Below are 13,969 nucleotides of genomic sequence, written 5' to 3' on the forward strand. Positions count from 1 at the left end.
AGGAAACAGTGGCTGAGCAGGCCAGGTGATGTCAGCATTTCATAACAGGTGCTATGGTAAGGTGCTCTGGGCTTAGAAAACGAAATGCCAAGCCTACATGATGAGAGGACAAGAGGGGGAAACTCGTGGAAGGTTTTCTGAGGAGGTGACACTTGTCTGGAGTATAGACAGGAATAGGTCAGATACAGAAGGAAACACTAGATCGCGGCAGTGTGGGTGATGGGTGAGTCGAGGAGGTTCTAGACCAAGGGAACGCAGTGAACAAAAGGACTCAGGCAGGAAACACCGTGCCCTTTTCCAGGAATTATGAACATGTCGATGCTGCTGGAGGTTAAAGGTTTTTCAAATGTCATCTCAAATATTACTTTTTCAGAGGAGCCTTTCCAGACCACCAGGAAGGCTAAATTAGGTTCTCCTGCTATTTGATCTCAGCACTCTGGTGTTTGGCTTCATAGCAGTTACCACTGTTGATGATGATGTGCATATTGCTGTGTGCTGTGTGTTGGTGTGGCTCCCTCCCACTGGACTGCAAAACCTCTGATGGCAGAGACAAGGTCCTTTTTGTGCATCACTGGAGGCCCGTGCCTGCCTGCCCTGACACCTGCAAACAGCAGGCATTTGCTAAGGGCTGAGCAGTACCATGGCTGGAAATGCATTTGAAGAGGTTGGCAGGCAGAAAATGCTTTCAGGCTGTGGTGTTAGCATGAACAAAGGCACAGAGATTGATGCAATGGGAGTTTGAGGGAGAAAAGAAACCTAATCAGGGTGACTTGAATGTGGGGTATGACCCAGTGGGGATATGGTTGGCAGCTCTATTGCTGTCTGATTATAGAGTCCTCAAACACTGAGCTGGGGAGGTTGGTCTTCCCTGAGATGATGGAACGTCTCTGTCTGCTCAGTCATTTTTAAAGTAGCACTAGGTGAGGTCAAAGTACAGGTGCAGTCTTGAGTTCGGCAGAGTGCTGCTGCAACCACCGTCCTTGAAGAGCTTATGATCCCCGAGAACAAATCAAAATAATGCACCAACATGGCACCGATGCATCGAATGTCAAAGTTCCAAACTCAAGAATCTCTTCGTCTTGAGTTGAACGTTAGCAAAATGCGTATTTTTTTTTTTTTTTTTTTGAGACAGAGTCTCGCTCTGTCGCCCAGGCTGCAGTGCAGTGGCGCGATCTCTGTTCACTGCAAGCTCCACCTCCTGGGTTTACGCCATTCTCCTGCCTCAGCCTCCCGAGTAGGTGGGACTACAGGCGCCCGCCACCTCGCCCGGCTAGTTTTTTTTTTTTTTTTGTTTTTTTTTTTTGTATTTTTTAGTAGAGACGGGGTTTCACCGTGTTAGCCAGGATGGTCTCGATCTTCTGACCTCATGATTCGCCTGTCTTGGCCTCCCAATGTGCTGGGAGCAAAGTGGGTATCTTTGTGGAAAGCAAATCTGGAACACATATAACTGTTCAAAAATGAATTAAAACATTTAATTTGGGCCAGGCATGATGACTCACACTTGTAATGCCAGCACTTTGGGAGTTCGAGGTAAGAGGATCATGTGGGCCCAAGAGTTCAAGCCCAGCCTGGGCAACGTAGTGAAATCTTGTCTCTACAAAAAATAATTAGTCAAACATAGTGGTGCATGCCTGTAGTCCCAGCCCCTTGGACATTGAGGTGGGAGGATAGCTGGAGCACAGAGTTTCGAGGCTGCAGTGAGCTATGATTGCACCACTGCACTACAGGCTGGGAAACAAAGTTAGACTGTGTCTCAAAAAAAACTTAATTTGAAGGAAGAACTTATAAAATCTTCCAAGTGAGTGGTGGAGCACATAGAGGAATCCTCTTATCTGGAATGAAACTCTGAACTCCTGGTTCCTCATACCCTCTGTGTGATGCTGGGCAATTTCTGTCACCTGCTGGCCTCATTTTCTCATCTGTGAATCAAGAAATAGGTTCACCTGAACTTTCAGGCCCTTTCTAGGTGTAATAAAGAACTTGCACTGACGCCAGATTTTCTAGCATTGTGCCTTTGAGCTTGCAGTCCTTTCATTAAACGTCATAATCTGAGATCACATCATTTGGTAATAGTATGTGAAATTTATAGTCGCAATTCTGCTGAAATACAGCATGTGCACAGAAGCAACACTCTTGTGTTAGAGCTGGTTTGTCTTTTATTAAACACTAAATTCTACATCTTTACACTCTCAGCCATCTCATAGAATCACTGGTAAAATGCAGTTAAAACTCAGAAATACAAGTCTGAGCTTATAAAAGAACTCATAAGAAATGGTCCTGAAATAATTCCAAAAGGAAATACAAAATTGCCTCCTAATGACTCAGAAAAGTGAGGCCTCCAAGCCTAACCTACGGAAATATCTCTCTCCTCAACTACATATTTCTCTCCATCCACATCTGTAGGGCCCACCATACATGTCAGGAAGACGGAAACTTTCCTCTGCAGCCTTGAGCCGGTTCCTTCCTGCTTCTGTTGGAAGCACCCCACCCTGTCTCCCTGATGTATCTTCTTCTCTGTCTGCCTAACCATTTCTTTAACTCAATCTGTAAGCATCTCCAACACTCATCTTCTGAATGTGCTATATTTCATCAATTCTAAGACATATATTTTTCATATTGAGCATCTCTGAGACCAGCATGTTTTTTGCAATGAAGTCTCCTTTACCATTCTATTGCAAGAGTTTTTTCTCTCAGCATATAACGGTAGTGTGCCTTACAACTCATGGAATCTTAGGTTTTGCACAATGCAATGCAAAGCCCTTCTCAGTCCCCTCATACCATCTGCCTTGAGTTAGGCTCTTTGAGAGGGTTGGGAAAGGAGGATACCTTTTAGATATTTAGTTAATAAGGATGTCATATGGGACTTCACAGACAGAGAGGAAATGCTCTCAGCAGCTCTCAGGCAGGCCAAGGAAAACTGGAAGGCAGCAGCTCCTTGGTGACTAGCTGGAGCTCTGATGATCCAACCCAGCTCTGATGACCCGAGAGCAACTCTGGTGCCAGCTCGGGCTCAGCTGCCCATCTCTCCTTCTGCAAAGTCAGCCTCACATTCAAGCTCCCCCAAAGGAAAGACCAGGTTTGTTTGGCTGGTCACCCCCGTGCCATCGGCAAGACCCTCCTGCCAGGCACTGACTGCTTCTGTAGACCAGACACCAGCCCATTCAAGATGAAATTAGCTGTGGCCAGAGCTGGGACAAGCATGGCCACTGCCAGTAAAGGTCCACTAGGAAGAGGCTGTGGTGTAGCAGGTATTCATAACAGAATCTATTTTTCTTTACATGTCCCTCTAGCAGACACCTTATTTTTTTAGCTTCCCCTTTCCGTCCAAGTTTGCTAGAAGAGTGGTCTAAACTTGCTGTCCGCACCTGTATTATTCAACCTAACTCCATGAGCCTTCCATCCCTCCACCTCCCTCCAGCTCGGCAGGCACTGCTCTGACTGTACTCGCCTCGGCATGACTGCAGGTGTGATGGCTCCAATGACCACTTTCCAGTCCCTGTCTTTGCAGTCTTAGCAACAAATGTCATTATCATACTGTGATGCCCCTGGGAACCCCTTCATCAGATGGTACCCCATCCTCCAGGTGTTCCCCGAATGGACTGCGAGGACTCTTCTCCGGAGAATTGCCTCAGTGATGGGAACTCTCAGTGGATCACTCGGGGGTCCATCTGCTCACGCTGGAGCTGCTGCAGGCAAGGCTTAGCTGGTGAGGGTGCCATCAGACCTGACAGCCCTTCTTGTGTATGTGGAGACTCAATAAATGTTCACTGTATATGTTTATTATTAGTCTTTCAGAACCACTTGTATTTCTTTTGTAACTTTAATTTTGGATCATTTTAGATTTGAAGAAAAATTGCAAAAACAGTACAAAGAATTCCCTCATCTTCTTCATACCATTTCTCCTAATATTAGTGTATTTCATAACCTCAGTATAATTATCAAGGTTAGGAAATTAATAGTGGTACAATATTATTAACCCAAGTATAGACCTTCTTCAATTGTTAACAGTTTTTCTCCCAGTATCTTCTCTGTCCCAGAACCTCACATTGCTTTCAGAAGTTATTTCTCCTTAGTCTCCACTAACCTGAAACATTTCAGTCTTACCTTATCTTTCATGACAGCAAGTATTTAATAACGCTGCATTTGCTACACTGAAGTGAAATCCATAGATAATATTAGTGCCTTCGACAAGGCTCATTTGCTAAAACTGTAGATATACATGTACATATATGTAAATGTGAAATAAAATTTGAACGTAAACTATAATTTCATCAGTTCATTATTATGGTTCAGAAAATACTTCTAAATTTGAAAAATGGCAAAGCAAATTAGGAAGACAAAATAATATAGTAGTGAAGAAGGTAGGCTCTGGAATCATACTGCTAGGGTTAGAATAGCTGTGTGATCTTGTGTAGGTTACCTAAGCTTTCTGTGCTTCAATTTCCTCATTGGCCTACTTGATTGTGCTGTCATAAGGATAAAATTTTTTAAAGAATTCATGTATGAGCTCAGTGCCTGGCATATGGTGAGTTTTAACTTATGCTTTTAAGACAATACATCATATTTTCTTTTGTTCTGACATGGGCTGACAAACTTTTCCTTCAGAGGGGCCAGATAGTAAATATTTTAGGCTTTTCAGCCACGTACAGTCTCTGTCGTATCTTCTTCTTCTATTTATTTATTTATTTATTTATTTATTTAATCCTTTTAAAACATAAAAACTGTTGTTGGCGTGTGAACCTTAGTTCGCCAGCCCAGTTTTAGCTTGAGACCACAGGCAGGTTCATAGTAGCCCTAAGAAAAGGTTCATGTTTCCCCTTTTTTGGTCTTTTTAAAAACTAAAACATTTAAACACAAAGGAAAGTACAGAGTCTGCCATGATACACATGTGCCCTTCACACAACTTCAAAAAATACTACATTTGGCATATTTCCTTTAGCTTTCCTTCCCCCCGCCCCCTGACTACACGTGGCAACTAGCCAGAAGTTCATGTGCATCCTCTCAAAACCCTGTGAGTTCACCAGGATCAGTGACCTTTCCTCTGGAGCGGGTGGTTAAAATACAGTTCCCAGTGTCTCGTGCAGTCAGGTGTGGTGAGTCACGGCGTGCTGCCCACGGGAACCTGGACGGAGGCCATAACATCCCTCTCTGGACAAGTCGTGATGAAGAAGACACGCTTTTCCCTTGTCCTTCTCCCCAGTTGCCCCTGGGGAACAAAAGACCCCACGATGGAATCAGCCAGGGTTCTTGGGTTTCCATGCGGAGCCAGAAACATCCATTAGGCTGTGATATAAATGAGAATAAATAAGCATTTTTGCGTCCAGGCTATTAAAATTTCAGGGCTTATCTGGTAGAGCAGCTGGTGTTAAATAAACTTTAACATCCTCCACGGTTTTACAATTTTACTAAATGTGTATTTATCCATATATAATATATAGTACCACTTTATATTTCAGACATTTGAACAAATTGCAAAAAATGGTGCATGGCATCCCACAACTTGCTTTTTTTTTTTTTCTCAACAGTGTGTTTTTGAGATCCATCTACATTGGTGAATGTTCACACTTTAACAATGTTAGTTACTTGTTTGATTAGGCCTATAAAATATACTAAATATATATATATATGTACATATATATAACATATACATATATTTTTTGAGAGGGAGTCTGGCTCTGTTGTCCAGGCTGGAGTGCAGTGGCGCGATCTTGGCTCACTGCAACCTCTGCCTCCCAGGTTCAAGCAATTCTCCTGCCTCAGCCTCCTGAGTAGCTGGGATTACAGGCGCCCATCACCACGCCCAGCTAATTTTGTATTTTAGTAGAGATGGGGTTTCACCATGTTGGCCAGGCTAGTCTTGAACTCCTGACCTCAGGTGATCCACTCACCTCGGCCTTCCAAAGTGCTGGGATTACAGGCGTGAGCCACTGCACCCAGCAACTATTTTAATTAATATTTAAATATGATAATGTCCAATCTCCAAAAGGTTTAAAATTGTTTTCGGTGGCCAGATGCGGTGGCTCACGCCTGTAATCACAGCACTTTGGGAGGCCAAGGTGGGTGGATCACAAGGTCAGGAGATCAAGACCATCCTGGCTAACATGGTGAAACGCTGTCTCTACTAAAAATACAGAAAATTAACCGGGCATGGTGGCGGACGCCTGTAGTCCCAGCTACTTGAAGAGTGGGGCGGGAGATTGGTGTGAACCTGGGAGGCAGAGCTTGCAGTGAGCCAAGATCGCGCCACTGCACTCCAGCCTGGGCGACAGTGCGAGCCTCCATCTCAAAAAAGAAAAAAAATTGCTTTCTGTTAGCATATAATTAGCATTTAGCCAGCTCAATGATACATATTGGTAAGGTGGCTTATGTTTTACATTACATTTTCACTTATCTCCTTCTGTTTGACCCTCCTCCAAAACCCTGTGAGTTAGAAAGGACTGGCATTATCATCTCTGGTTTGGCAATGAGCTCAAATCCCAAACACCTTCTAGTTGTGTGATTTCGGGTGAATTATTGGCCACTCTGTCACTCAACATATTCCCTTCTAAAATGGGAATAAAACTTGAACTCATATCTTGAGTTCTCATGAGGATTAAATGAGCTTTTGCTTTGCCCAGTGCAGATCACACAGTAAGCAATCAATAACTGTTAACTAACAACAGAAAGACATGACTATGATATGTGGTTAATCTAAAACTGCAGCCCTTAGCGCAACAGGCTCATGGAAGTAAACCACGCTCCTTCACCTGCGTGTCTGTTTCCTGAGTCCACCACGTGTGTCTCTCCCTTGTTCATTGTTCTGTGACCACTGGGACTGTTTGCAACCACAAAATATTGTTGGGTTTAGTTTTTTTATTGTGAAGCAAAATTTTAAAATTCCAAGCTTTCAGTCAGTTTGCTAATATTTTTTCTAGTAATAAGAAAAAAGTCTCTCATTAGTCAATTTCACCAGTTGTGCCACTGGACCCAGCTCCACAGGCCTCTGCCTTGTCCTGCTCAACCACACACTTTCTTGCCCTCTGACGAATCCTTGTTTACTGTCCCCAATTTTTTATTACAAATGCCTCACACACCGTCACTTTTCTTTATCAATGATGAACATTTTTCTACTTCTTTTCTTCTCCTCTCCTTAAATCTCTGCTGTTCCCCCATGACATTTGCATCCCTCTTTGCACTTTCAGATGGGAGCTTCTGGTTCTAATTTGTTGTCAGTTGAGATGTCAAAGAATAATAAACAGCTGTTCTTGTTTGGTTCAGCATTAGCGATTCCTGAAAACAAAATCTGTACATCAAAATTCTGGCTTTTTACCTAGAGAGTTCGGAACACATAATTTTTTTTTTTTTTTTTTGAGACAGAGTCTAGTTCTGTTGCCCAGGCTGGAGTGCAGTGGCATGATCTCTGCTTATTATAACCTCTGCCTCCTGGGTTCAAGTGATTCTCATGCCTCAGCCTCCAAAGTAGCTGGGATTACAGGCACCCACCACCACAACTGGCTAATTTTTATATTTTTTTAGTAGAGATGGGATTTGACCATGTTGCCCAGGCTGGTCTTGAACTCCTGGCCTCAAGTGATCTGCCCACCTCGGCCTCCTAAAGTGCTGGGATTACAGGTGCGAGCCACTGCACCCAGGCAGGAACGCATAATTTTATTTATTTTAATTTTATTAATTTAGTTTTCTTGAGATTGAAGTGTCACTCTGTTGCTCAGGCTGGAGTGGAATTGTGCAATAACGGCTCATTGCAACCTCTAATTCCTGGGTTCAAGTGATCCTCCCACCTCAACCTCCAAGTAGCTGGGACTTCAGCCATGTGCCACCCCACACACAGCTAATTTTCTTATTTTTTGTAAAGATGGGGCCTTGAACTGGATTTAAGTGATCTTCCTGCCTTAGCAATTTTATTGTTAAAACCAAAACAAAACAGTCTTTTTTTTCTCTAGGTCACATTGCTAATATGGTGAGGTGTTTTTTTGTTTGTTTGTTTTTGGGGTTTTGTTTTTGTTTTTTTTGCCATAACCAGGTCTTTTGACTCCAAATCTGTGCTGTTTCCTCCAGGTTGCAATGACTCCCTTGAATAATAATTTGCATGTCCCACAAGGAGCATTCACTCCTGTCCACAGAATGATATATTGATTCCCTCAATAAAAGGAGAAACTCTTTTCCAAGCTAGCAGAATCATGGAATTTCAAAGTGGAAAGTGACTGCAGAAGTTGTGTTCTGAAATGTCAACCCAGTTAGTTTCCTGTTAATAATATTTTTACTTCATTGTGTATTGACTATGAGCTTTACATGCCTTATATTTTGCAAGGGATGTATCATTCCTCCCTACAGATGAGGAGAGATCTTAGTAAAGCCACTGTGTATGCCCAAGGTCACTCGGTTCGATTCACATCCCTGCAAGTCTGACTTCAGTGTCCACATGCTTCTCTCAGCATCATTCTGCCTCTCTCAAACACTAGCATCAGAAAAGAAAGCTGGGTGATGACATTTGCCATGATTTTGTACGTTTGCCCAGTTTCTGATCTCCTCCATTCCACCCTCAGGCACATCCCTACTTATTTTCGTTCTTTATGCACGGAGATGAAATATGTATCTTTAGGGAAAAAAACTGCAGAAAACATTGCCTTATTTTACAGAAATATACCAGATCAAAGACAGAAAATTACACAAAGAATCAATGATAACCCTAGAGGAAGGGCTTCAGAGAGAGAAAAATCTAGCTTGTTTTCCTAATTTCTGGTCATTAAATTACTTACCGTCCTGAATTCTCCTGAGTTATACTGGTAAACAGGAGAGCTTCTAAGGGAGAAGAAAAGAGGCCAGCAATGAGAGGAGGAAAGAAGGCTCAGACCAGCAGATAAGCTGAGGAAGCCAGGGCCCAGGGGACCGGAACTCAGGCGACAGTGCCAGGGAGCGAGGCCATCTTCCCTGCTATTCTGGAGCTGTAACTTTGCACAGACACTATCTTCCGCAGAGGGCATTCTGCTCCGTTATTTAAAGACCCAACAGCATTGGCAAAGTATGTAATAGATCTTACTTACTATTTGCTATGCAACATTCTTCCCATTTAGCATATTAAGCCTGTAATGCTTTCATTTTCTATCACAGGAGCAGAGAAACACCATACACCAAGAGAGAGGCCCTCTTTCCGTTGGATTACATGAGAAGTATTTAGGCCTTTTCCGCTGCCTTCCACATTAAGCCTAACCCCAAGGTCCAAGAGATAGTATCAGGTTTAAGAGCATTAGGTTGCATGAAAATAGGCCACTGCCTTTAGACATCCTCCCTAGAGACTAAGGGAGAGGCCATTTGAAATGGTATGCTTAAAGATAGAAGCTAATTGGTGGACTTAAGATAGTTGACCAGAGATGTAGATTAATGATCTGCTCTGCTGGAGATAGAAAGCCTACTGCATGGCCCTATATTTTTAGATATCAGGTCAAATGGAAAATAAGTACAATAGTAAACTTTTAAAAAAGTATTTCTCTGTTGCCTGTGGACTGAGGTAGGCACTCTAGTCAGCAAAAAGTTACAAAGATAGGGCTTTTTGCTTCTCACATCCAGGAAGATCAGCTTCCAGACCTTTCCTGAGTAGGAGAGACAAGAGTCTTGAGTTAAATTCACCTTTCTCTTACACAGTCTTATATTTAAAAATGTACCTGACACTCAGAAACTTTTCACTACCAATATCACATAGGCAGGTGATTTTGCTTTCTTAAAAGTACCATAGGATACTACTACTACTACTACGACTAATAATAATTATTATTATTTTTTATTTTTTGAGACAGAGTCTCGCTCTGTCGTTCAGGCTGGAGTGCAGTGGTGCGATCTTGGCTCACTGCAAGTTCGGCCTCCTGGGTTCACGCCACTCTCCTGCCTCAGCCTCCCGAGTAGCTGGGACTACAGGTGCCTACTACCACGCCCTGCTAATTTTTTGTATTTTTAGTAGAGACAGGGTTTCACCGTGTTAGCCAGGATGGTCTCCATCTCCTGACCTCGTGATCCACCCACTTTGGCCTCCCAAAGTGCTGGGATTACAGGCATGAGCCACCGCGCCAGGCCAGGGTACTATTATTAAAACCATAAAATATTAATAATACAGTCTATTTTATTCACAAGATAAATAATAATTGAGAAGCTTATATCATCAGATTCCCATCGTGTCATATTTCTGATGTTTTCTTTTTGACCTCCCAGGCTCAATTGATCCTCCTACCTCACCCTCCTGAGTAGCTGGGACCATAGGTGCCCGCCACCATGCCTGGTTTATTTATTTATTTATTTATTTAGTTAGTTAGTTAGTAGAGATGGAGTCTCACCATGTTGCCCAGGCTGGTCTTGAACTCCTGGACTCAAGCAATCCTCCCACCTCGGCCTCCCAAAGTGTTGAGATTATGGGCATGAGCCACCACTCCCAGTCGAGTTTTCTTAAAACTCAACTTTACCAGGAAATTCAAAAAACTGAATCCATTTAAAGTGTTCAAAAACTGAATCCATTTAAAGTGTTCAAAAACTGAATCCATTTGAAGTGTTCAAAAACTGAATCCATTTAAAGTGTGCAATTATGTGAGTTCTGACGGTTATAGATGCCTGAGAAAGCACCACCACCTGAAGACGCAGCACATTCCTGTCACCCCAGAAAGACCCGCCCTCTGCAGTTCAGCCCACCTTCCACTGCTGCCACAGGCAGCCCCTGGCCTGTTGCCCCTTGAGGTTTGTTTTGTTGTTGTCATTTTGTTTTTTGGTTTGGGGTCTGTTTTTTTTTTTGTTTTTTGTTTTTTTGTTTTTGGCTAGAAATGAGTTTGTTTCCATTTCTGGCAAGGAGTAAAAGATGGCTGCAAGAGTGTAACGAACTCTCAGGGTTACATTGAAAGACCCTCCAGTCCCTATGTCATTCATAAATTTATAGTAATTCACCAAAGCTTCGGGGAGAGCTCCAGGTGCTTTGCCTCTTTCAAACTCCTGCCACCAGGTAGGGTCAGGGAGGGCTGAAGGCAGGTGGGTAGCTCTGAGCATTTGAGAAAAAGCATGCGCAGGGGAGGCGAGGCACACACTCCCTCTTCTCTGACACATTGGACAAACCTCATTGCCCATGTTCAAGTTAATGCAAATGTGACACCTAAACACGTATGTGGTGGCATGTACAGCAGGGTATGTGTTGGGGGGTGGGGAGAACACTGAGCTAAGTCGGGTGGCTTCTACTTGTACAATTTCGAGTAAAAATTCCGCTTCCCCAGGCTCGCTCTCTTCACCTGTAAAGTGAGACGGAGATAGGACCGAATCTTCTGTAAAGCCCTTTACAGTCTATAAGTCCATGTTCAACTGTCAAGATCTTTAAAACACCAGTGACTGTGGTTATCATAAGTCAAAAAGCAAACTGGGATGAAAACAGAGAACTGAAAATTTGTCAGAGAAATACTTCATGACTCTCAATCTCTCTTGCAGAAATGACCCAGTCATCTGGGTTGTCTGGTTCAAGTGTCAGTTCAGTTGTTTTTTTTTGGCTCTTCTTAACCTTTATGTTAATGGCTCTGTCACTGTGATCTTACTTTGAGAATTAAGAGACAAATATGCAAAAAGTAAACAACATTAATGTCTCCATATCTTGCTGAAAAATGCTGTTTTCCTCGAGGATGTATTGTGTTTACTTTTTTTTAAAAAAAGATTGCAATATTTTAACTTAGCTGCTGAGTGACTTTTACTTAAAGAGGCTTTTGAAACCAGCTAATACAAAAAAATTAAAATTTTATCAGACTTATTTCAGCAACTAGAAAAAAACAAAATGATTTGAGCCCTTTCAGGATATCCTGTTCCACACCCATACAGGCGATTGGAATACCGTCTCAAGTTGGGTTATAACTAAGGTATGCCTGAGGTTATAACACCTTCTTTCTTTTAATTAAAAAAATATTCAGGGGAGGGGAAAGTCAAACCTCAAAAGCACTTTTCTGCCTTTTCAGAGCTAGTTCTATGTGTTCTAATTTTTACACGGCTTCTAACTTAGGAGACATGAATCTTGCAAACAGTCAACTCTCAGCTATTTGGGGGCTTCTGATCTTGTCTGTGGATTATATTACTTTTTTTCCCTCTCTTTGTGATTACCTTCAGGTACCTCAAGTGAAAACTCAAATGAGTCTACTTTATTGCTTATTATTAGCCTGGTAAAATGTCTGATGGGAGAAAACTTAAGTCTGTTAATTACAATGAAATGTGTGTGTTTTGGGACCAACTTTAATGGAAACAAAATAAGTCACATTAGTTTTTCAGAGCCCCAGTCTAAACTAAATGATGTAATGTTAAACCTTAATCCATTCAACAGTCCAAAGACTTTTTGAATATATACACTTGTTAAGAGAATATATTTTAGCTGCAAACAAATGGAAATATTTTCTAACATCAATTTGGAAGATAAAAATAATTTCTGAACCTGTACCAAACTGATAAAGTATTTGACTTACATTTCAACTCTATCAATCTATAGATTTTTATATATTATCTCATTTAAAAGTCATCACAGTATATCATCCTCAAAAGCTAACCATGTACTTTTTTTTTTTTAAGATACAGATGAGGCCGCTATGTTGCCCAGGCTGGTCTTGAACTTGTGGCTTCAAGTGATCCTCCACCTCAGCTTCCCAAAGTGCTAGGATTACAGGTGTCAGCCACCACACCCAGCCTAGATTTTATTTTTAAAGGTGGTTCATGTTAATATAGATTGTGCTTATGGAGCAAAGCTGTATTTATTATATATATATATAATATATATAATGAATATATAATATTCATTATATAATTTTGATAATGTACCGAAATTATCATTTCGGTAACTCACACAGCTATGTATATATATTTATATGTATATATGGATGTTATATATTATACCATATATACATATATTATACCATATGTAATATCCATCTATAATATAATATATAATACCATATATAATATCCATATATAACATATATGTATTTTATAATTAAGTTATGTTGCCACCTTAAAGGTAACTTACAAACTATCTCCCATACAAGGGTATTTGAACCAGAACACAATTTTTTTTTACCAGTTCTTTTGGGTAGGCACAACTATTCCTCCAAAGGCTGTGGAATGTATTCCACATTTTTAGTTAAGTTCTTACTTGTGCTTTCATTCATTTTATCATTTCAGATCAGTTCAATTGCCTTCAAATCCTCAGCTGATAAGCCTCTGCTAATTGGCACAGCTGGGCATGCAACCTTACGTGTGGAAAAGATTCACAGGAGTGAATTGAAACATAGCAGAAGAGGGATCTGCCACTTACATTGGTCCATTACCCATGGGACAAGGGAGGGCCCTATCTCAGGTGTCAGGTCCCTTTAACTAACACCCGTAACCTCCGCCATTGTTGGAGACAGACACTGGGGTGAGCCAGCATCAGCCAGGCTGCAGCAAATCAGACAAGCACAAGCACCAACAAAGCCTTCATTCACTGCTTCCGGACACTTAGTAGGGGCAAGGGCACATGAAAGGGCAAAAGGGACTGTGGCTATCAAGACAGCTGGGCTCAAGTGTCACACTGAAGCCAAAACACTTGTACCTGGCACAACTGTAAGGATCAGGGTGGATTACCCACTGGGCAGATGCTGGCTGGGCATCTATCCCCCACAGAGATGCCACTGTGCTGAGAGGCAACACTGAAGGGCCTTGGGAGCTATTAGGTTCCATGCATGATCTCTGCTCACTGTGGCTGGTCATTTCGGGTCTCCAGTTCCTTGGCCACTGGGTGATATTTTAAGAAATATTTTCAATGTCAAGGAGGAAGAAAAGAGGCTCATTAGAAAGTCAGGGAAGTTGCCCTGAGGTGGCCACATTCTCTGAGCAATGTGCCTGGGTAGACAGGATCTAGTCTTCCTGAAATGCATGCTCCCTTCATGATGAAAAAATCCATCAGATTTTTCTCAGCACTGGTAATTGCTCACATTTCTCC

At 42.0% G+C, this 13,969-nt stretch overlaps 1 protein-coding gene across 3 annotated transcripts in view; it reads right to left on the reverse strand.

Annotated features, from left to right (window-relative positions):
- Positions 1-2,159: 2,159 nt before the first annotated feature.
- Positions 2,160-13,969, reverse strand: part of LOC108523904 (uncharacterized) — a 130,493-nt gene continuing 118,683 nt past the window's right edge. For 2 of the 3 annotated variants that reach the window (XM_017864673.1, XM_017864670.1), the window contains one exon: positions 2,160-5,283. In XM_017864673.1, coding sequence (XP_017720162.1) covers positions 5,235-5,283 — 49 coding nt within the window. In that variant the 3' untranslated portion in view covers positions 2,160-5,234. Of the gene's footprint in view, positions 5,284-8,756; positions 8,826-13,969 lie in introns of those variants that run through there. The other variant, XR_001883924.1, reaches the window with a different exon arrangement.

The sequence above is a fragment of the Rhinopithecus bieti genome, unplaced genomic scaffold, assembly GCF_001698545.2.
Source record: "Rhinopithecus bieti isolate Rb0 unplaced genomic scaffold, ASM169854v2 scaffold_73682, whole genome shotgun sequence".
Lineage (NCBI taxonomy): Eukaryota > Metazoa > Chordata > Mammalia > Primates > Cercopithecidae > Rhinopithecus > Rhinopithecus bieti.